At 39.8% G+C, this 24,432-nt stretch overlaps 2 pseudogenes and 1 further gene; 1 reads left to right on the top strand and 2 right to left on the bottom strand.

Annotated features, from left to right (window-relative positions):
• Igk (immunoglobulin kappa chain complex) overlaps window positions 1-24,432 on the bottom strand; it is a 3,171,119-nt gene that overhangs the window by 2,834,773 nt on the left and 311,914 nt on the right.
• Window positions 8,372-11,286, top strand: Gm9729 (predicted gene 9729; annotated as a pseudogene).
• On the bottom strand, window positions 15,505-15,971 carry Igkv14-126-1 (immunoglobulin kappa chain variable 14-126-1; annotated as a pseudogene). Its single transcript is given in 2 exon segments — window positions 15,505-15,795; window positions 15,917-15,971. Coding segments are annotated over 2 exon segments (346 nt in total).

Genomic DNA, 24,432 nt, shown 5'->3' with positions numbered 1-24,432 from the left:
ATTCTTTGTTTAGCTCTGAGCCCCATTTTTTAATGGGGTTATTTGATTTTCTGGAGTCTACCTTCTTGAATTCTTTATGTATATTGGATATTAGTCCCTTATCTGATTTAGGATAGGTAAAGGTCATTTCCCAATCTGTTGGTAGCCTTTTTGTCTTGTTGATGGTGTCTTTTGCATTAAAGAAGCTTTGCAATTTTATCAGGTCCCATTTGTCAATTCTCGATCTTAAAGCACAAGCCATTCCTGTTATATTCAGGAATTTTTCCCCTGTACCCATATCTTCGAGGCGTTTCCCCACTTTCTTTTCTATAAATTTCATTGTCTCTGGTTTTATGTGGAGTTCCTGGATGCACTTAAATTTGACCTTAGTACAACAAGATAGGAATGGGTCAATTTGCATTCTTCTACATGATAACAGCCAGTTGTGCCAGCACCTTTTGTTGAAAGTGCTGTCTTTTTTTCCACTGGATGGTTTTAGTTCCCTTGTCAAAGATCAAGTGACCATAGGTGTGTGGTTTCATTTCTGGGTCTTCAATTATATTCCATTGGTCTACTTGTCTGTCCCTATACCAGTTTTTATCTTAATTGCTCTGTAGTACACCTTTAGGTCAGGCATGGTGATTCCCCCAGAGGTTCTTTTATCCTTGAGAAGAATTTTTGCTATCCTAGGTTTTTTGTTATTCCAGATGAATTTGCAGATTGCTCTTTCTAATTCATTGAAGAATTGCATTGGAATTTTGGTGGGGATTGCTTTGAATCAGTAGATTGCTTTTGGAAAGACAGCCATTTTTACTATATTGATCCTACCAATTCATGAGCATGGGAGATCTTTCCATCTTCTGAGATCTTCTTTAAATTCTTTCTTCAGAGACTTGAAGTTCTTATCATACAGATATTTTACTTCCTTAGTTAGAGTCATGCCAAGGTATTTATATTATTTGTGACAATTGAGAAGGGTTTTGTTTCCCTAATTTCTTTCTCAGCCTGTTTATCCTTTGTGTAGAGAAAGGCCATTGACTTGTTTGAGTTAGTTTTATATCCAGCTACTTCATTGAAGCTGTTTATCAGGATTAGGAGTTCTCTGGTGGAAATTTTAGGCTCACTCATATATACTATCATATCATCTTCAAAATGTGATATTTTGCCTTCTTCCTTTCCAATTTGTATCCCTTTGATCTCCTTTTGTTGTGGAATTGCTCTGTCTAGGACTTCAAGTAGAATATTTAGTAGGTATGGAGAAAGTGTGCAGTCTTGTCTAGTCCCTGATTTTAGTGGGATTGCTTCCAGCTTCTCACCATTTACTTTGATGTTGGCTACTGGTTTGCTTTAGATTGCTTTTATCATGTTTAGGTATGGGCCTTGCATTCCTGATCTTTCCAAGACTTTTATCATGAATGGGTGTTAGATTTTGTCAAATGCTTTCTCTGCATCTAAGGAGATGATCATGTGTTTTTTGTCTTTGAGTTTGTTTATATGAAGGGTTACATTGATGGATTTCCATATATTAATCCATCCCTGCATCACTGGAATGAAACCTACTTGGTCAGGATGGATGATTGTTTTGATGTGTTCTTGGATTCAGTTAGCAAGAACTTTATTGAGTATTTTTGCATCGATATTCATAAGGGAAATTGTTCTGCAGTTCTCTATCTTTGTTGGGTCTTTCTTTGGTTTAGGTATCATAGTAATTGTGACTTCATAGAATGAATTGAGTACCTTCTGCTTCTATTTTGTGGAACAGTTTGTGAAGAAGTGGAATTAGATCTTCTTTGAAGGTCTGATAGAACTCTTCACTAAACCCATCTGGTCCAGAGGTTTTTTTGTTTTTTTGTTTTTTTTTTTTTTTTTTTTTTTTTTGGACGGGGGGAGACTATTAATGACTGCTTCTATTTCTTTAGGGGATATAGGACTGTTTAGATCATTAATCTGATCCCGATTTAACTTTGTTACCTGGTATCTATCTGGAAATTTGTCCATCTCATCCAGGTTTTCCAGTTTTGTTGAGTATAGCCTTTTGTAGAAGGATCTGATGGTGTTTTGGATTTCTTAGGATCTGTTGTTTTATCTCCCTTTTCATTTCTGATTTTGTTAATTAGGATGCTGTCCCTGTGCCCTCTAGTGAGTCTAGCTAAGGATTTGTCTATCTTCTTGATTTTCTCAAAGAACCAGCTCCTCGTTTGGTTGATTCTTTGAATAGTTCTTCTTGTTTCTAGTTGGTTGATTTCACCCCTGAGTTTGATTATTTCCTGCTGTCTACTCCTCTTGGGTGAATTTGCTTCCTTTTGTTCTAGAGCTTTTAGGTGTGTTGTCAAGCTGCTAGTGTATGCTCTCTCTAGTTTCTTATGGAGGCACTCAGAGCTATGACTTTTCCTCTTAGAAATGCTTTCATTGTGTCCCATGAGTTTGGGTATGTTGTGGCTTTGTTTTCATTAAACTCTAAAAAGTCCTTAATTTCTTTCTTTATTCCTTCCTTGACCAAAGTATCATTGAGAAGAGTGTTGTTCAGTTTCCACATGAATGTTGGCTTTCTAGTATTTATTTTTTTATTGGAGATGAACTTTAGAAATGATGTGGGCCTGGGCCTATCCCTGAAATTGAAAGAGTCCTGGGTCCAATCCAGCAAGTGAAGAGGGCCTGGTCCTATGCCTGACCCTTGAACAGGGACCGGGCATAAAGGAAGAAGTGATGAGGTCCTAAGCCTATCCCTGACACTTGAAGAGGCCCAGTCTAAAAGCAAGAAGTGATGAGGGCCTGAGCCTATCCCTGAACTTTGATATGGCTCCAGCCAAACAAAGAAGTGATGTGGGCCTGGCCCTCACCCTGACCTATGAAATGCCCCGGGCCTAAATCAAGGAACGATGTGGGCCTGAGAATTTCCCTGATGTTTGAAAAGGCCTGGGCCAAAAGCAAGAAGTTATGTGGACTTGGGACTAACCCTGAACCTTGAAGAGGCCCTGGCCAAAAGGAAGAAGTAATGTGAGCCTGGGCCCATCCCTGATATTTGAAGAGGCCCAGGCCAAAAGGAAGAAGTGATGTGCGCCTGGGCCTATCCATGACCCTTGAAGAGGCCCAGGCCTAAAGCAAAATGTGATGTGGACCTGGGCCAATCCCTGAAATTTAAAGAGGTCTGGGCCCAATACAAGACGTGAAGAGGCCCTGGGCCTATTCCTGACAATTGAAGAGGCCCGGGCCAAAAACCAAAAAGTGATGTGGACCTGGGCTTAACCCAGACCCTTGAAGAGGCCCGGGCCCAAAAGAAGAAGTGATGTGGGCCTCAGCCTATCCCTGACTCTAGAAGAGGCCTGGGCAATAGCAAAAAGCGATGTAGGCCTTGCTGATCACTGACCCTTGAAGAGGCCCAGGTCAAAAGCAAGAAGTGATGTGTACCTGAGCCTATCCCTGACATTTATAGATGCCTGGACCTAACACAAGAAGTGAAGAGGGCCTGGGTCTATGCCTGACCCTTCAAGAGGCCTGAGCCTGAAGAAAGAAGTAATGATGTTCTGGGCTTATCCCTGACCCTTGAAGAAACCCAGGCTAGAAGCAAGAAGTGATTAGGGCCTGGGCCTATCCCTGATTTTGATGAGGCTCAGGCCTAAAGAAAGAAGTGATGTGGGCTGGTCCTATCCCTGACACCTGAAGAGACCCAGGCCAAATCAAGGAGTGATGTGGGCCTGGGCCTATACCTGACCTTTGAAGAGTCCCTGGCCTAAAGAAAGAAGTGATGAGGGCCTGGGCCTATGCCTTACCCTTGAAGAGGCCCAGGCCAAAAGGAAGAAGTGATGTGGGCCTGGGCCTATTCCTGAACATTGAAGAGTCCTGGGCCAAAAGCAAGGAGTGATGTGGGCCTGGGCCTATACCTTATTCTTAAATGTGGGGCAATGAATTATGTGCAGACAGCCTGATTTCCAGTCGAGGCTAGATCTTGAAACCCAGGATCCGGTAGTGATAATTCACTTACATGGGATGGAAGTTCTCTCATGTCTCCTGGACCCTGGTTCCTGTTGGAGTTCCTGCCTCCACAACCCCCACAGGAGAGGCATGGCTATCAGCCACTTAGAGACAGCAAATAAGGTTTCTCCCAAACTCTCAGCCCAAGCCAATGAGAGGAGCTTGCTGTTAAACTCTAAATCACTCCCAGAACTGTGTAAAGGAGAGTCATGCAGGGAATTAAAGGAATGCGAGAACTATTCCTTTGTCTGACCCTTTTGTTCCAAGAGCTATAACACTGGGAAGAGATCTTCTCTCCTGAAGAGCTATGCCTGAGTTCTGCTGCATTCCTCACTGGATTATAGGCTTTTCCCCGACCCAGGCTCAGAGTTACTGAGCCACCCAGAAGGCATGGCAGAGGCTTCATCTGTCTTCCTGCCTCCACTCACTTCCCTTGCTGTGGCCTTCCCACCCGGCCTGGAAGTACCATGAAGAACTTCTGGTACTTAGGCCCACATCTGGAGACCAAAGTGGGGCAAGAGTGAACAAAACCACCACACAGAACTAATACTCCGGGAAGGTGAGCCCCCCATCCCCTCCTCTGGAAACAATCTGTGTTTTCCTACTGTGAATTCGGTCAGCGCCATCACGTGGATTTAGACAAGCTAAAGGGACAACTGAAGCCTTCTGGCCAGAGCTACTCTCTGGTGTTGGCCGAAGGTTCCTCTGGCCTCTGTCTAAATCCCAACAGCCCGCAAAGGGCGTTGGCAAAGACTCTCTAACTTCTCTTTAAAACAAAGAAAACCTGGTAAGGCAGCAGCCAATTAAGAGCCACAGGGTGGCTGCCAGTTCTTAAATCTGCAGAAAGTCTTAGCATTTGGACCTTTGTGGAATGCCCTGAAGCCAAATAGGCCAAAGGAACATTCCCACTGGACAAGCGTTTTTCTTCTTTTCTATCATGGGCAACTCACCATCATATAAAAAAATCACCCCAGGTCAGGGAAATACGCGCTCTACTAAAACACCGAGGGATAAAGATAGCCAATAAATAAATAAATAAACAAATAAATAAATAAGCCTCCTTATTTTGGGAGAAAGTCCTTCAGATAGCACCAAGTATGGCCAATGATAATATTTATAGCCCAGACTCATGGATCAGAGTCGCTTCTCTTATCAAAAACAAAGATACCCGAGAGGGTAAAACACTCTCCCCTGAATTTTTGCCAATCTTAGCCGCAATTAGTTAGTGCATAGGGCCATCTAAAATACGACAAACTGACAGCAACTCAGCTGCTGAGCCCCCTCAGTCAGATGAACCCAAAGATCAAGGTCCTAAAAACCACTCCATTTCAGATCTCACAGCCCTTACCCAATTAATAAGAGATAAAATCCATCTATCCACCCCTGCCTCCCTACGCTTCAGAGGAAAAACTAATTAAACCGCCCACTCCTCTGGCCCCTCCCTCTCCCACTCAAAGGTAAAGCTTCATTATACCATCTTCACCTCCCCCAGAGAGAGACATCTCTCCTCCCCCTTCTCCAAGCTCTAAAAGAGAAGCCCCACCTAACTCCATGGTCTCTTACCCCCAACCATCTATCACCCAACAACTTTGCAATATTCAAGATTCTATTGCATAAATTAACCCTGGTTCCCATGTTACTCAGGAGTCAGAAACGAAGAAAAAAACCCAAACTGTTCAGGTATTCCCAGTTAATATCAACCCCACCTGAAATAAACCCCTTAATTGGTACCCATTCCAAGCCTCAGACTTAAAAGAACTCAGGCAGGCAGTGAAGGAAGATGGCATCCATGCAACCTGGACAAAATCTCTCCTACAGATCCATATTGCCAACCTAAATGCCCCCAAAGATTGGAGAGGTATTTGTCGTTCTGCCCTTCCTGGACCAATGTTTTTGGAATGGGAAGCCTTATTTTGAGATGAATGCCGTCAACAAGTCAGGCAAAACCAGAGCAGAGGAGAAACCCCATGGGGCTTTAACGAACTTTTCGCCAGGAAGACCTTTCTACTGGAACAGAGCAGGTAACTCAGCCAGCAGGGTGCTATGAGCAGGTCCACCTCTGTGAAACCCAAGCTTGGGATAGGCTCATCACCCTCAGGGTCACAAGACCCTGCCTCCTCCCTGCTCTCTTTCCAACAAAAGCCCGGAGAACCCTATCTGATTTTATTCTCAGAACCAAAATGAGCCTAGAAAGAAAAATTCCCAACCCCACAGCCAGATACCGCCTTCTTAAAACCATCGTATGAGAAGGTATGACCTCTGAATCCAGACTTGCTTGCCAGGGTCTCTAGGAGGAGCATTGAGATAGGTGGATTGTGGCAACCAGAGATATAGGAACCATATTACATCAGGTTACATCCATGGCTCAGGCATTTGTAGCAGCAGTAAAAACAGAACGAATCTGCTTCAAATGTGAAGAGGACATTGGAGGGATGAATGCCCACTAAACTCTCTGCCCAAAGGTGGAGAGGCAGGATATTGGAGGGGTGAATGCCCACAAAACTCTCTCCCCATAACAGGTTCTAATCGCACTAAGACAATCTGCCTCCACTGCAGAAAAGGTTACTATTGATGGAGACACTGTAATGCTGTATATGATAAGGATGGTAGGTGACTGGAGCCTTTAAACTCCAGAAGGAGCAGCCCTCAGCCCCTACAGTAAGAGGGACAATTATTACTCCCATAGAAACCTTATGGGTATCCAGCATCTCAGAAGACTCCCATCCAAAATTAACCATTAAGATAGACAGTAAACCATTCAAGTACCTTATTGATACTGGAGCAGACAGGACAATTTTAAGACAGCAAGAGATTCCACGTGATTGGCAACTGATCCCTGGGCCCCAGCTCATAGGCGTAGGGGTTATCTCTCATGCATTCACCACTAAACAGGCTTACAAATGGGAAGACCTGGATGGGGCTACTGGCCTTATACGCCCCCTGGTGGCTCGAGTAACCACCAATCTTCTATGGAGAGATATTTTACAAACCTTAGAAGTGGTTCTTACCACACAACCAGAAAGAGAAGGGGCAAAGTGTCCACACTTTGGTCTTCGTTCTTCTTGAGTTTCATCCACTTAGCAAATTGTATCTTATATCTTGGGTATTCTAAGTTTCTGGGCTAATATCCACTTATCAGTGGGGACATATCATTTGAGTTCTTTTGTGATTGGGTTACCTCACTCAGGATAATGCCCTCCAGGTCCAGCCATTTGCCTAGGAATTTCATAAATTCATTCTTTTTAATAGCTGAGTAGTACTCCATTTTGTAAATGTACCACATTTTTTGTATCCATTCCTCTGTTGAGGGGCATCTGGGTTCTTTCCAGCTTCTGGCTATTATAAATAAGGCTGCTATGAACACAGTGGAGCATGTTTCTTTCTTACTAGTTGGAACATCTTCTGGATATATGCCCAGAAGAGGTATTGTGGGATCCTCCGGTAGTACCATGTCCAATTTTCTGAGGAACCGCCAGACTGATTTCCAGAGTGGTTGTACAAGCTTGCAATCCCACCAACAATGGAGGAGTGTTCCTCTTTCTCCACATCCTCGCCAGCATCTGCTATCACCTGAATTTTTGATCTTAGCCATTCTGACTGGAGTGAAGTGGAACCTCAGTGTTGTTTTGATTTGCATTTCCCTGATGATTAAGGATGCTGAACATTTTTTCAGGTGTTTCTCAGCCATTCGGTATTCCTCAGGTGAGAATTCTTTGTTTAGCTCTGATCCCCATTTTTTAATGAGGTTATTTGATTTTCTGGAGTCCACCTTCTTGAGTTCTTTATATATTGGATATTAGTCCTCTATCTGATTTACGATAGGCAAAGATCCTTTCCCAATCTGTTGGCGGCCTTTGTGTCTTATTGACTGTGTCGTTTGCCTTACAGAAGCTTTGCAGTTTCTTGAGGTCCCATTTGTCAATCCTCGATCTTACAGCACAGGCCATTGCTGTTCTATTCAGGAATTTTTCCCCTGTGCCCATATCTTCGAGGCTTTTCCCCATTTTCTCCTCTATAAGTTTCAATGTCTCTGGTTTATGTGAAGTTCCTTGATCCACTTAGATTTGACCTTAGAACAAGGAGATAGGAATGGATCGATACGCATTCTTCTATATGATAACAACCAGTTGTGCCAGCACCATTTGTTGAAAATGCTGTCTTTTTTTTCACTGGATAGTTTTAGCTCCCTTGTTGAAGATCAATGACCATAGGTGTGTGGGTTCATTTCTGGGTCTTCAATTATATTCCATTGGTCTACTTGTCTGTTGCTATACCAGTACCATGCCGTTTTTATCACAATTGCTCTGTAGTAAAGCTTTAGGTCAGGCATTGTGATTTCACCAGAGGTGCTTTTATCCTTGAGAAGACTTTTTGCTATCCCAGGTTTTTTGCTTTTCCAGATGAATTTGGAGATTACTTTTACCATGTATCCTGGCCTGCCATCGAGGTTGGAATGAGAGCTAAAACAGCTTTACTTAGAACGAGTTCTGAAAGGAGATGTGCAAAATCTTTCAAAATTTAAGATCCGAATTGAAGACCCACCCTACAGGAAGCACAAGGTGTTCTTGGGTGGAGCAGTCCTAGCAGACATTATGAAAGACAAAGACAACTTTTGGATGACCAGACAAGAGTGCCAAGAAAAGTGTGTCCGTGTCCTGGAGAAACTCGGTGTAACTGTTCGATAAAATGGCAGGCTTGTCCCCATCATGCCTCTAATGCTTTTTCTTTTTCCCTTTTAAATTTTTTTTTTCTTTATTGCCAATCTTTGAAGTCATTCAACTCCAGGACTAAAAGAAACTCTCTGTCCCTTTTGACAGAAAGGTCAAGTTTTTCTATGTCTTGGGGAATCATTGCTAAATTCTTGTTAATATGGGTAAATCTGGTTGTTTAAGGCTACCAATTCTTTGCAGACATTACCAGGGCAAGGGGTTGCTGCTGCTCTGTTTCTTTCTTTGTAGGCATTTAGAACTTCTTGTAGGCTTCCATTTTTGCTTTCTTGCTCTAATGCTGCTAGCTTTAGTTTTAGCACAGTAGGTGGTATGTCTTTATTAGCATAAGAAAAAACTTTCACAGGAGCTTTTACATATGCTGGGTGGGGGTGGTAAGGGGTGAGTGGGCAGCCTGACCCCAGGAGGGCCTTTCCTCTGCAGTGTTAGCTGTCAGCAGGTCACTGCTGCTACTTTTGAAGTACCCTGAAGTGTCTCCTAGTAACATCTTAGGGAAATATTAAGCTCACAACTAAGGTGTTTGGGCTAGAGTTTTATGTGATGGAACAAATGGGTGGTCTTTCTGTTGTGACTTTTGAGGTCTTCTGCTCTGGGTACAAAAGATGCATGAACCTCATTTACAGTACTCCTACTTGGTAGTTTTCTTCTTTCAGTCTGCCTGGAACTGTTCCTATATGACAGGAAAAAAGCAAGCCTAGTGTTTTATTACCATCTGTCAGCTGGGAGTATATTTCCTATACTATATCAGTGAAAAAGTAACATTTTAAAGGAAATGCTTTTTCTAGGTTAAATTACAGATAGAAAATCGCTCAAGGGCCGGCATTTTCTAATGCTGTTGTTTTTCCTGGAAGCACTAAGGTAATGAACCAACCAAGTTCCATTCTTGAAAGTTGTAGTTTTATGTTCCTGATCAGTGCTTCTCGACCTGAGCTACTGTACAGAGAAGTAATTCATGGCTGTGGGTTAATTATAATTGTTGTATTAACAGTCACATTGGGACTTGGTGCCAGTTGTTTTGTTTTTTCATGAGGCTTGGGACTAAAATTTTAGCAACAACAACCATAATAGAAAGTTTACCAGTAGTCAACCATGTCTGTACAGTTATGGAGGCTACTTCCCAGCCCTCTTTGGTTCTTGCAGGAAGAGTGTTTGCAGACCTGTCAGGAAACCCTACTTATGTGTCCTGTTGGTATTGTTTGTCAGCTCAGAAAGAATCAGGTGGTACCCAAGTGCGGGGTCTTTCTAACATTGAAAAATGAATTGAGAAGCTGTATCACAGAAAATACAAAATGATGATTCTGAGAGAAATATTTTCCTTCATTTCAAATGTTTTTTACTAATGATGAATTTGAAAGAATGGCTTTTTTTCCTTTTTTCTTTCTTTTTGGATGCTTAAAATCAGAATTTTTAATGGATTTTTAAAAAGATAACTTTAAAATTAGTTTATATGAAATCAGCAGCAAAAGGAAGTTTGTCTTAATAATGCAGCTTCTGTGATGTTAAGTATTTTTGCCTGTTTTACCTCAATTTGAACAAATAGGAGAAGTCTGTGTGCATGCTGGACATGCTCAGTACACACGATGAAAGAGTAAAACGTAAAAACAAAATTCTAGGCCCTTAGGCCCAGGCTTGGGAATGTGGCTTTTGTGACTCAATGCTTGAAAGTATGCTAATCATAAAACAGATAGCGACATTCCTCCACCCACCCGCTTCCTGGGTTCAAAGAGTGTTCATTCAAAGAAAGTCACCCTGACCATTACCGGAACCTGCAATGCAAATGTGCTATTGTTAGGGGCTCTTAGAAACTGTCTTGAGAGTTAACAATTACCAGGTATTCCTTGTGACACTTGTGACTTTGTACTTCCTTGTGACTCTTAACTGGTATCTTTGGTATATTTTTTCCAACAACGCCCTCCCCACTTTCTTGAGTTGTGGTTTCTTCCTTTAAATACCCCCTTATCCAGCTACTCGGGGGGCCGAGGTCCTCTAACCCTGTGTGGTGTATGACTGTGGGCCTGAGAGTGCTCTTGAATAAAAATCCTCTTGCAGTTTGCAGCAAGACCGTTTCTTGTGGGTGATTTTGGGGCGTCACCTCTCCTGAGTCAGAACGTGGGGAAGTCCTCACGTTGTGGGTCTTTCAATGACAGCCTGCCGGTGTGGTGCCAGCTGCTTGGTGTTGGGTGCATGATTCAGTCACAGTGGAATTCCTAAGCGTTCCTAAATCATGTTGTCAAATTCTCCAGTCACAGGAGTTCTGGGCCCATTACCTGCTGTGCATAGGACTGGTACCAAGGACTATTGAGTGTAGACAAACAATCAACCTTTGGCTTGACCATGGCTTTAAATAAAGGGGTGAAAACAAGAAAGAATAGGATGGAATCTGGAATAAAACAGTGAAAGAGCACTGTTCTTTGTACCTTGAATGTAGAATTTGTTTTTATTTCATAATTCTGCTAGCAAACATGACTGATAAAATGATGTATTTATATATGTAATAATTTAGAAATTCCATTTTATAGTTTCCTATTCTAAGGTGAAATAATAAATTTAATAATTTGGGAGTTCGGACATACTGTATTCTATTGGAGGTGCCAGGTTTGAGTCCTTCAAAAATAAAAAAAAAAAATTTTTAAAAATGCTACACAGTAAAAAAAAACCAACACTCAGTAGAAAATTAAATGAAAACACATCAAGAACAAACCCAACTCTACATAAAATTATATATTCATAATTATTTGATAGGGAGTATAATTAATTAATTCAATAAAATGTTCCAAGAGAGTAGAAGTGTAGAGAGAATGAGTTAAAATACAGCTAAGTGCTTATTTCCTGTAGCAAAAGTTGCAGTACTTAAAATCAATCTTCTAATCAAATAATCGCCTCTAAGTGAAAATATGCTAACAGAACCAACCAGGATGCAAATTACAATTAAGTGATTTTTTTGTGATTTGCTGACTTAATCTCAACCACATAAGTGTAAATATTAATTGTTTGGAACTTAAAATATTGAGTCTAAAATAAAATTTAGATAGTGGAAATAATGATGTATTACAACCTAAAATACAATACATAGAAATTTTGTATTCAAGTAAGGTTTTTTTTATCTAGAATGTAAAAAGAAGAATAAAGTTCAAAATCAATAAAATCACACCATAAACAATATAAACAGTCTAATCTGAACATGGAAAAATATAGGCATGGATAATTCCCTGAATAAGATATAAGGAAAACAGAAACAGATTTTTAAAACGTTCAATATCATAACTTGGTATAGAAAATATTTTTAAATCTATACAAGGAATGGCACAATTTAAATTATACTATTAGCAATCAGTAATAATAATTATATATTATTTCTATCCTGGATATAAGGATTCAAGAGAAGTGGATAATTAAGATGTTTTTCATGGGACTACAAAGTGATAACACTAAAAAGTACTTTTGCAAATGTTTCTACCACTAACTGAAGAATTATTATACATTTCAAATTAAAAAAAAAAAGGCTTGGGTACCTTTCTTTGCAGAAAAATTAAAACTCATTTTCACGTTGAAGCGGATAAAAAAAATGCCTTATAAGAGTTTCCAGAAGTAGTTAGAACTAAATGCTTAAATTGTTACTCATTTATCAGTACCAAAAACTTCTACTTGTATGCAAAGAAAAGCTAATTCTTCATGCACAGCTTGGAAATGACACAGAATAAAATAGGCCAATATAAATTGTACATACTGTGCAAGGATTTTTCTGTAGTGCTTGCTATGAGTTAGTGAAGGGGTGGTGACACCAGTGAGTTCTGTGGTAGCAGTGCAGGTGCATACATGATTAATGTTCTGAAAACACAGACTATTTACACAATGGGTATGCTTAGAGAAACTGCACACACACACACACACACACAACATCCATTGAGGCAAATAAATGCAAATGAGCTCATTAATAATATAAAAACTCTTTCAATTTCCTCATTTATTATAAAAGATATCAACCCAAGAGAAGCTTATGTGCAAAGTGCAGAAGTTACTGCCTATAAATTTTTGACAACTTCCTATGAGTGTACAACTATTTGAAAATAGAGAAATTTAAAGGTCTTCTGGAAACAGTGACTTGAGTTGCAATTTCTCTCATAAAACACCAAGAGCTATATCTCCCTCTCCTGGAGGAAATCCAGGCCATCTCTCTAGCACATTATGAAGAAATCAGGAATGAGACGACTGTAAAGCAGTTTGTGCTTATAAGAAGAGTCCCACTGAAAATGTGAATACCTAACACCCCAAACCAAGATATTTGCCGAAATGAATCAAGACATTATTTAAATGGCTCAATTTAGCAAAGATATTTTAGATTTGGATTGTTAAAATTTTCTTGTATCATAAAATATCTTGGTTTCTCCATTTATGGTGATTAATATTTTTGATCCGTAGAGTGATCAGAGCTTGCACCTGTGGTATCTTCGGTCTGTAAGACATCTGTTCAAGATATTCTGGCTTTTAGAGCCTCTGTTGAAATGTCTGCTCTTGTTGCTACATGTCTGCACTTATGTGTAACTTGGCCTTTTCACTTACAGTGTTTAATATTCTTTCTTTGTTCTGTGCACTTAGCACCTTGATTTTCATGTGGTGGAACTATTTTCTTTTCTGGATCAATCTATTTGATGTTCTATATGATTCTTGTACATTTGTGGCCATATCTTTTTGAGGATAGAGTGGTTTTCTTCAATGAGTTTGTTGGAGGTGGTTTCTGGCCATTTGAACTAGGAATCTTCTCAATCTTCTATTTCTATTATTCTTAGACTTGGTCTTTTCATTGTGTCCCAAATTTCCTAAATGTTTGGGGTTAACAAATATTTACACTTTTTTTTTCTGATGTGTTTTATGCCTGAGATTCTCTTTTCTACCTCATTTTTTTCTGTTCATGATGCTTGCATCCGAGGCTCCTGATCTCCTTCCTAGGTTTTCCATCTCCATGTTTCTTCTGTTTGTGATTTCATTATTGTTTCTATTTCCATATTTATAACTTGGACATTTTTCTTCAATTCCTTCACCAATTTGATTGTATTTTCCTGTATTTCTTTAAGGGATTTATTTGTTTCCTCTTTAAGGGCCTCTTCCTGTTTGCCTGTCTTTTCCTGTATTTCTTTAAGGGATTTATTTGTTTCCTCTTTAAAGGCTTCTATCATCTTTGAGAGATGGAATTTTACATCAGAATCATGCTCTTCGCGTATGTTAAGGTATCCAGGGCTTGCTGTGGTAGAAGAACTGGACTCTGATGGTGCCTAAATTACATTGACTTCTTTTGTTTATGTTCTTCAACTTGCCTTTCACCACCTGATTATATGTGGTGTTAACTGTCCTGGGAATCTTGAACTGGAGCAGTGCATTGGCTTCTCGTGTGTATGTTCTTCAACTTGTCTTTCTCCATGTGGTTATATGCAGCATTAACTCTCCTGGGATCCTTTATTTGGAGCAGCCCTCCTGGGAGGCAAGTAGTGCTGTCTCTGGTTAGGGTACGCACCCTGTGTCCCAGGTTAGAGCAGGCTTCTAGTGTCCCTAGATAGGTCAGGCTCCTGTGTTCCTGGTTAGAGCAGTTGTCCTTGGACGCACGCAGGGTTGTCTGGTGGGAGACCCAATACACTGAGCTGCCACAGGTGCAGGTGGAGTTTCTGACCAAAAGGGAGATCAGTGTTATTTCTTTCCTAAAAATCTAATGATGGAGGTCTGTAGAGATGGCTCAATGATTAAAAGCACTGACTGCTTTTCCATATGTCCTGAGCTCAACTCCCAGCAACCACATGGTGGCTCACAACCATCTTTAATATAATCCAGTCCACACTTCTGGTGTGTCTGAAGACAGCAACAGTGTCACTATATGCATTAAATAAATACATAAATAAATAAATAATCTTTTTTATAAAAACTACCAATGAAGAGAAAATTGGATATTGCCAAAGTTCTAACAAGAAATAACAATAAAATTTCCCTTCCAAACAAAAAATATGATTACCAGAATGGTTTAAAAATGAGAGCAAAATAACTACTCTCTGAATTCAAAGGTAATTTATCTTGAAAGTACATTTGCATTAAATTAACTAACATTTATAAATGTGAAGGAAAAAGTGAAATATTATCATTATATAAAAATACCAAACATCAAACGAATGGGGACACAGGAAAAATTACACAAAACAATCAGAAAATACTAACAGGAAAATAATAGGATGGTTACTGTGTATGCAGTTGGAATAAAACACGCAGTCAATATTGTTTTAAAAGGATAGATAAAAGGGAACCATTCCATTTTTCTGTCAGAAAAGAAACATTTCTTGAGAAGTAAAGACATACTTTTAATGAGTCATACTTTACAAAACAAAGGGAAAATAGAATCTGCAGTATTTATATGAACAAAATGAAATCTATTTAAAAGCATAAAATGTGACAAATGGTGAAATTTTTTATTAAAGGAGGCAGTTTTAATAAAGAATGGGCCTTAGTTTCCTGTCATCTTTACTAGATGCTGAATAACAAAGGCAGACAAGGCTGGTAGGATCAGAATGGGTTTTTACTCACCTTCATGCTCATCCATTGCTGGCTGTTAAGAGGACACCTGTTCACTAGTCTCCTAAGGCAGATGCAATATCATTGGTATTGCAGTTGATGAGGTTAAAAATAAATGCATGGCACTTAAACTGTAGACAATGATCTCATGTTCCAGAGCCCTCAGCTACAGCTAATAATCTGAAGGTCTCAGTACCTCTCCCTCTCACAAAGAACTAACATATTTGACACCTGGATTATAAAAGAAAGATTTTTTTTTAAGTTCTGGACCACTCTGGGAGGAACAAAAATATGTTACATGTGGTAATACACTTGTAAATTCCCATGCTGCATTCTCCTGATCTTGAATGTGAAATCTTACCTGATCCACTGCCACTGAACCTTGATTGGACTCCATCTTCCCAGTTAGTTGTCCCATACATCAAGGGCTAAGGAGATTTCCCTGGTTTCTGCTGGTACCAGCTTAAATAACTGCTAATGTCCTGACTTTCCTGGCCATTGAGACTGGTTGTCTCTCCCAGAGAGGCAGACATGGGAGATGGAGTCATCTGGACCTCACATCTAGCTCCTAGAAGAGGAGACATAATGAATATCCATATAGGTAAGCATGGTAAAAGAATACATTCCCCAAACATCAGTCAATACTAATCACAGTATAACAATGAAATCCCAATTTTAGTTTATTTTACCTGGAAACCAGAGCAACAGGATCCCATGAAACTGAGCAGAGGCCCTCATGTCCATGCTGAGTCCTGACTGCAGTGACAATGGCACAGAGTATGATGGTATATGAAGAAGTCCCCAAAGCTATGCATTGAGAACATGCAAATCATTGGGAAACAGATATAGTTGGGAACAGGTGCAGGACTTACTCATCTCAGCAGTTAGCACAAGTCCAGAGTCCCCAGACGCCTGAGGTCAAACCACTGTATGTCTCCAGAGAATGAATTTCTTTTAAAAGATTTAAAATTATACATGACATTTCTAATGTATGTACTCTCTAATTTGAACAACATACTTCAAAGATATACTGGGGTAATATAGAACAATATCCTTCTGTCAGGGAATACACAACAGATAAGAAACTATTAGATCTTTAACTCACTCAAATAATTCTGATTGGTTGAAAAATAGTATGTGTTCCCCTGTGAAGTATTTGGAGTAGGCATTTCTTGAAATTGAAAGGACAATTTATCATAACCACTTTCACTGAATTAAAACATGAGGTTTACAGCATTAACTTCGCTAACTACATTCAAAAAGAGGACCACAGCACATGGGAATATAACTCCTTGATCTGAGCAACCTGTGTCACTTGAAGTAATGACTCCATGTGAAGATGGAGGTGCTTTCATATATACTGACTAAATGGGTGCACCTTTTCCTCAGCTTCAGATCCTCCACAGGTTGGTTTTCTACTATTTACTACTCTTTCCCACAATTCCTCAGCATAAAGTGTTGACTAGTGAGGACAGACTTGAATACTGTCACAGAAAACACTGAGTCTTCATACACGGCTCTACTGTGTACTACAAATGATATTTTCACCTTTCATTCTTGAGCAGCGAATAGAGAAACTGTTCTTACTCAAGCAGCAATACCACTGTATGCTTGAAGCAACCTAAGGATTTCCTGAAGCTAGGGAATCCTTGGAATCTTTTAGAAACATATGTGTGAAAGGCCAGAGGTTGTGTCACAGAATTGCAGATGCCTAGGTATCATGACTCCAATGTATTGTTTCTGGTCCTGGATTGAAATAGAGTACAGTGGTAGAGGGTACATGAAGAAGAGAAGATTTTTTTTAAACATGAAAGAAATATACTATGACCCATAGTACTGCAGGCCAAGTGCTAAGGACAAAAACAAAACAAAATTAAAAAAAAAAAAAAAAGAAAAAAATTTTTTCTACACGGGCAATCTGTAGTTACTTCCATTCCTAACTAGCTGCAGTTTCTCATTCTCTTCCACTTCTTAATGTTTCCTAATGGTATATAAATGTACTTATGAATGAAATTTCAATATAGGCACTTAGGAAAACACTACAGATTCAACTCTAATACCACGTCTCTAGCCCCCAAATACTCATCTTCATTTTAAAATAAAAAAAAAAAAAGCAGAGTTAATTTTTGACTCTGGTAGTCCTTACAACTCCTGAATTTTTAAAAGTGAAGTCAAGGACCTGGGGCACAAGCCCCTTCCGCTCCACTCGAGCACCGGGGTACCTTGCCAGCGGAGTCGCCCGACACCCACAAGGGCCCACACAGGATTCCCCATGGGATCCTAAGACCTCTAGTGAGTGGAACACAACTTCTGCCAGGAGGCCGGATTGAACACCAGATATCTGGGTACCTTCCCTGCCAGAAGAGAGCTTGCCTGCAGAGAATACTCTGCCCACTGAAACTAAGGAGAGAGCTACCCTCCCCGGTCTGCTTATAGAGGCTAACAGAGTCACCTGAAGAACAAGCTCTTAACAGACAACTATAACAGCTAGCTTCAGAGATTACCAGATGGCGAAAAGCAAACGTAAGAATCCTACTAACAGAAATCAAGACCACTCACCATCATCAGAAAGCAGCACTCCCACCCCACCTATTCCTGGGCACCCCAACACAACCGAAAATCTAAACCCAGATTTAAAAACATTTCTCATGATGATGATAGAGGACATCAAGAAGGACTTTCATAAGTCACTTAAAGAATTACAGGAGAGCACTGCTAAAGAGTTACAGGCCCTTAAAGAAAAGCAGGAAAACACAACCAAACAGGTAGAAGTCCTTAAAGAAAAACAGGAAAACACATCCAAACAGGTGATGGAAATGAACAAAACCATACTAGAACTAAAAAGGAAAGTAGACACAATAAAGAAAACCCAAAGCGAGGCAATGCTGGAGATAGAAACCCTAGGAAAGAGATCTGGAACCATAGATGCGAGCATCAGCAACAGAATACAAGAAATGGAAGAGAGAATCTCAGGTGCAGAAGATTCCGTAGAGAACATCGACATAACAGTCAAAGAAAATACAAAATGCAAAAGGATCCTAACTCAAAACATCCAGGAAATCCAGGACACAATGAGAAGACCAAACCTACAGATAATAGGAGTGGATGAGAATGAAGATTTTCAACTTAAAGGGCCAGCTAATATCTTCAACAAAATAATAGAAGAAAACTTCCCAAACATAAAGAAAGAGATGCCCATGATCATACAAGAAGCCTACAGAACTCCAAATAGACTGGACCAGAAAAGAAATTCCTCCAGACACATAATAATCAGAACAACAAATGCACTAAATAAAGATAGAATATTAAAAGCAGTAAGGGAGAAAGGTCAAGTAACATATAAAGGAAGGCCTATCAGAATTACACCAGACTTTTCACCAGAGACTATGTAAGCCAGAAGAGCCTGGACAGATGTTATACAGACACTAAGAGAACACAAATGCCAGCCCAGGCTACTATACCCGGTCAAACTCTCAATTACCATAGATGGAGAAACCAAACTATTCCACGACAAAACCAAATTCACACATTGTCTTTCCACGAATCCAGCCCTTCAAAGGATAATAACAGAAAAGAAGCAATACAAGGACGGAAATCACGCCCTAGAACAAGCAAGAGAGTAATCCCTCAACAAACCAAAAAGAAGACAGCCACAAGAACAGAATGCCAACTCTAACAACAAAAATAAAAGGAAGCAACAATTACTTTTCCTTAATATCTCTTAATATCAATGGACGAAATTCCCCAATAAAAAGACATAGACTAACAGACTGGCTACACAAACAGGACCCAACATTCTGCTGCTTACAGGAAACCCTTCTCAGGGAAAAAGACAGACACTACCTCAGAGTGAAAGGCTGGAAAACAATTTTCCAAGCAAATGGTCTGAAGAAACAAGCTGGAGTAGCCATTCTAATATAGGATAAAATCGACTTCCAACCCAAAGTTATCAAAAAAGACAAGGAGGGACACTTCATACTCATCAAAGGTAAAATCCTCCAAGAGGAACTCTCAATTCTGAATATCTACGCTCCAAATACAAGGGCACCCACATTCATTAAAGACACTTTAGTAAAGCTCAAATCACACATTGCACCTCACACAATAATAGTGGGAGACTTCAACACACCACTTTCATCAATGGACAGATCATGGAAACAGAAACTAAACAGGGACACAGTGAAACTAACAGAAGTTATGAAACAAATGGACCTGACAGATATCTACAGAACATTTTATCCTAAAACAAAAGGATATACCTTCTTCTCAGCACCTCACGGGACCTTCTCCAAAATTGACCATATAATTGGTCACAAAACAGGCCTCAACAGATACAAAAATATTGAAATCGTCCCATGCATCCTATCAGACCACCATGGACTAAGACTGATCTTCAATAACAACATAAATAATGGAAAGCCAACATTCACGTGGAAACTGAACAACACTCTTCTCAATGATACCTTGGTCAAGGAAGGAATAAAGAAAGAAATTAAAGACTTTTTAGAGATTAATGAAAATGAAGCCACAATGTACCCAAACCTATGGGACACAATGAAAGCATTTCTAAGAGGGAAACTCATAGCTCTGAGTGCCTCCAAGAAGAAACGGGAGAGAGCACATACTAGCACTTGACAACACATCTAAAAGCTCTAGAAAAAAAGGAAGCAAATTCACCCAAGAGGAGTAGATGGCAGGAAATAATCAAACTCCGGGGTGAAATCAACCAAGTGGAAACAAGAAGAACTATTCAAAGAATTAACCAAACGAGGAGTTGGTTCTTTGAGAAAATCAACAAGATAGATAAAACCTTAGCTAGACACACTAGAGGGCACAGGGACAAAATCCTAATTAACAAAATCAGAAATGAAACAGGAGACATAACAACAGATCCTGAAGAAATCCAAAACACCATCAGATCCTTCTACAAAAGGCTATACTCAACAAAACTGGAAAACCTGGACGAAATGGACAAATTTCTGGACAGATACCAGGTACCAAAGTTGAATCAGGATCAAGTTGACCATCTAAACAGTCCCATATCCCCTAAAGAAATAAAAGCAGTTATTAATAGTCTCCCAGCCAAAGAAAGCCCAGGACCAGACGGGTTTAGTGCAGAGTTCTATCAGACCTTCAAAGAAGATCTAATTCCAGTTCTGTACAAAGTATTTCACAAAATAGAAGTAGAAGGTACTCTACCCAACTCATTTTATGAAGCCAATATTACTCTGATACCTAAACCACAGAAAGATCTAACAAAGACAGAGAACTTCAGACCAATTTCTCTTATGAATATCGATGCAAAAATCCTCAATAAAATTCTCGCTAACCGAATCCAAGAACACATTAAAGCAATCATCCATCCTGACCGAGTAGGTTTTATTCCAGGGATGCAGGGATGGTTTAATATATGAAAATAAATCAATGTAATCCATTATATAAACAAACTCAAAGACAAAACCACATGATCATCTCGTTAGATGCAGAAAAAGCATTTGACAAGATCCAACACCCATTCATGATAAAAGTTTTGGAAAGATCAGGAATTCAAGGCCCATACCTAACCATGATAAAAGCAATCTACAGCAAAACAGTAGCCAACATCAAAGTAAATGGAGAGAAGCTGGAAGCAATCCCACTAAAATCAGGGACTAGACAAGGCTGCCCACTTTCTCCCTACCTTTTCAACGTAGTACTTGAAGTATTGGCCAGAGCAATTCGACAACAAAAGGAGATCAAGGGGATACAAATTGGAAAAGAGGAAGTCAAAATATCACTTTTTGCAGATGATATGATAGTATATATAAGTGAACCTAAAAATTCCACCAGAGATCTCTTAAACCTGATAAACAGCTTCGGAGAAGTAGCTGGATATAAAATAAACTCAAACAAGTCAATGGCCTTTCTCTACACAAAGAATAAACAGACTGAGAAAGAAATTAGGGAAACAACACCCTTCTCAATAGTCACAAATAATATAAGATATCTCCGCGTGACTCTAACTAAGGAAGTGAAAGATCTGTATGATAAAAACTTCAAGTCTCTGAAGAAAGAAATTAAAGATCTCAGAAGTTGGAAAGACCTCCCATGCTCATGGATTGGCAGGATCAATATAGTAAAAATGGCTATCTTGCCAAAAGCAATCTACATATTCAATGCAATCCCCATCAAAATTCCAACTCAATTCTTCAACGAATTAGAAGGAGCAATTTGCAAATTCATCTGGAATAACAAAAAACCTAGGATAGCAAAAACTCTTCTCAAGGATAAAAGAACCTCTGGTGGAATCATCATGCCTGACCTAAAGCTTTACTACAGAGCAATTGTGATAAAAACTGCATGGTACTGGTATAGAGACAGACAAGTAGACCAATGGAATATAACTGAAGACCCAGAAATGAACCCACACACCTATGGGCACTTGATCTTCGACAAGGGAGCTAAAACCATCCAGTGGAAGAAAGACAGCATTTTCAACAATTGGTGCTGGCACAACTGGTTGCTATCATGTAGAAGAATGTGAATCGATCCATACTTATCTCTTTGTACTAAGGTCAAATCTAAGTGGATCAAGGAACTTCACATAAAACCAGAGACACTGAAACTTATAGAGGAGAAAGTGGGGAAAGCCTTGAAGATATGGGCACAGGGGAAAAATTCCTGAGCAGAACAGCAATGGCTTGTGCTGTAAGATCGAGAAATGACAAATGGGACCTAATGAAACTCCAAAGTTTCTGCAAGGCAAAAGACACCTTCAATAAGACAAAAAGACCACCAACCGATTGGGAAAGGATCTTTACCTATCCTAAATCAGATAGGGGACAAATATCCAACATATATAAAGAGCTCAAGAAGGTGTACTTCAGAAAATCAAATAACCCCATTAAAAATGGGGCTCAGAACTGAATAAAGAATTCTCACCTGAGGAATACCGAATGGCAGAGAAGCACCTGAAAAAATGTTCAACACCCGTAATCATCAGGGAAATGCAAATCAAAACAACCCTGAGATTCCACCTCACACCAATCAGAATGGCTAAGATCAAAAATTCAGGTAACAGCAGATGCTGGCCTGGATGGGGAGAAAGAGGAACACTCCTCCATTGTTGGTGGGATTGCAGGCTTGTACAACCACTCTGGAAATCAGTCTGGCGGTTCCTCAGAAAATTGGACATAGTACTACCGGAGAATCCAGCAATACCTCTCCTGGGCATATATCCAGAAGATGCCCCAACTGGTAAGAAGGACACATGCTCCACTATGTTCATAGCAGCCTTATTTATAATAGCCAGAAGCTGGAAAGAACCCAGATGCCCCTCAACAGAGGAATGGATACAAAAAATGTGGTACATCTACACAATGGAGTACTATTCAGCTATTAAAAAGAATGAATTTATGAAATTCCTAGGCAAATGGCTGGACCTGGAGGGCATCATCCTGAGTGAGGTAACACATTCACAAAGGAACTCACACAATATGTACTCACTGATAAGTGGATATTAGCCCCAAACCTAGGATACCCAAGATATAAGATACAATTTGCTAAACACATGAAACTCAAGAAAAATGAAGACTGAAGTGTGGACACTATGCCCCTCCTTAGAAGTGGGAACAAAACACCCATGGAAGGAGTTACAGAGACAAAGTTTGGAGCTGTGAGGAAAGGATGGACCATGTAGAGTCTGCCATATTCAGGGATCCACCCCATAATCAGCATCCAAACACTGACACCATTGCATACACTAGCAAGATTTTATCGAAAGGACCCAGATGTAGCTGTCTCCTGTGAGACTATGCCGGGGCCTAGCAAACACAGAAGTGGATGCTCACAGTCAGCTATTGGATGGATCACAGGGCTCCCAATGGAGGAGCTAGAGAAAGTACCCAATGAGCTAAAGGGATCTGCAACCCTATAGGTGGAACAACATTATGAACTAACCAGTACCCCGGAGCTCTTGACTCTAGCTGCATATGTATCAAAAGATGGCCTAGTCGGCCATCACTGGAAAGAGAGGCCCATTGGACTTGCAAACTATATATGCCCCAGTACAGGGTAACGCCAGGGCCAAAAAGGGGGAGTGGGTGGGTAGGGGGTACTTTTGGTATAGCATTGGAAATGTAAATGAGCTAAATACCTAATAAATAATGGAAAAAAAATAAAATGCAGTGTCTAATTTGTCTGATATAAAAAAAAAAAGTGAAGTCAAACTCCCAATGAATAACACAAGAAATGACTTTTATCAATAAGATCATGTAAAATCTGCACGAAGAGAAGCTGATTGTTGAATTAAAGGTTGGTAATGGTGGAATTAATGACAACTATAAGAAGGAGAATATTCTGTTTTAATTCTAGTCTGTGCTTCATGTAGAAATCATGTCTCTAAAAGGAAAGAAAGAAAACGGTAGAAATTGAGGTTTCAACTGACCATGGAACATGGTAAATATTCCCATTTCTAAAAGAATGTATAAAAATATCCCAAGCAACAAGTGAATGAAAGCAAGACCATAACCAAGAGATCAAATCATGTGTAACCGTATCTACTGTGCAGAACATGGGAGAGTTAACATAAAATCACACAAACTTGTACAGTCATAAATTTATGATCTTTTCCTCTCTAGCTATGTGTTTTCTGTCTTGAGTTGCCTTCATTTTCTGCCTATACCTTTCATCAAATTCGGTTTTTTTGAAAACTATTTTTTTCATAGAAAATCTGTCGTATCCTTTAATCCATTACCAGGAATCTACCCATTGCCTTCAGAAACTACCTACAGGGATTCAAAGATGTCACATACTATCTAGCCTCAGAGACATTACAATAAGATTTTGGAGGAGATCTTTTTTTTTACCCCAAAATGGTTGCATTCTCCATTTCTCCAAATTAAGCATCAAGTGGCAAAGACTCTGTAGTTGTACAAAGTTCCCAACCGTATGACAGACAGGAAGTAACAGAGTGAGTGAACCAGAGAATGAGGACACAATAATCCCTCAGGTCTAGGAACTCAGGGTCATACAATCTAACTCAGTCATCTTCCTTCAGAATCCACAGACTCCAAAAGCAATATCACCTGCGGGAGATGATTTCATCCACAAGCCTGGGACACACTTCAGACCTGAAAGGTAGATAACTCTTGAATTAAATACTTCTGTTACATTTTTGCTATCTGGATAGGCGAGAATCTAAATATTAATACTCAGGAGGAGACTA

This window comes from Mus musculus, chromosome 6 (assembly GCF_000001635.26).
Source record: "Mus musculus strain C57BL/6J chromosome 6, GRCm38.p6 C57BL/6J".
NCBI lineage: Eukaryota > Metazoa > Chordata > Mammalia > Rodentia > Muridae > Mus > Mus musculus.
The sequence above is the reverse complement of the archived record's forward strand: the minus strand, read 5'-3'. Positions and strand labels throughout refer to the sequence as shown.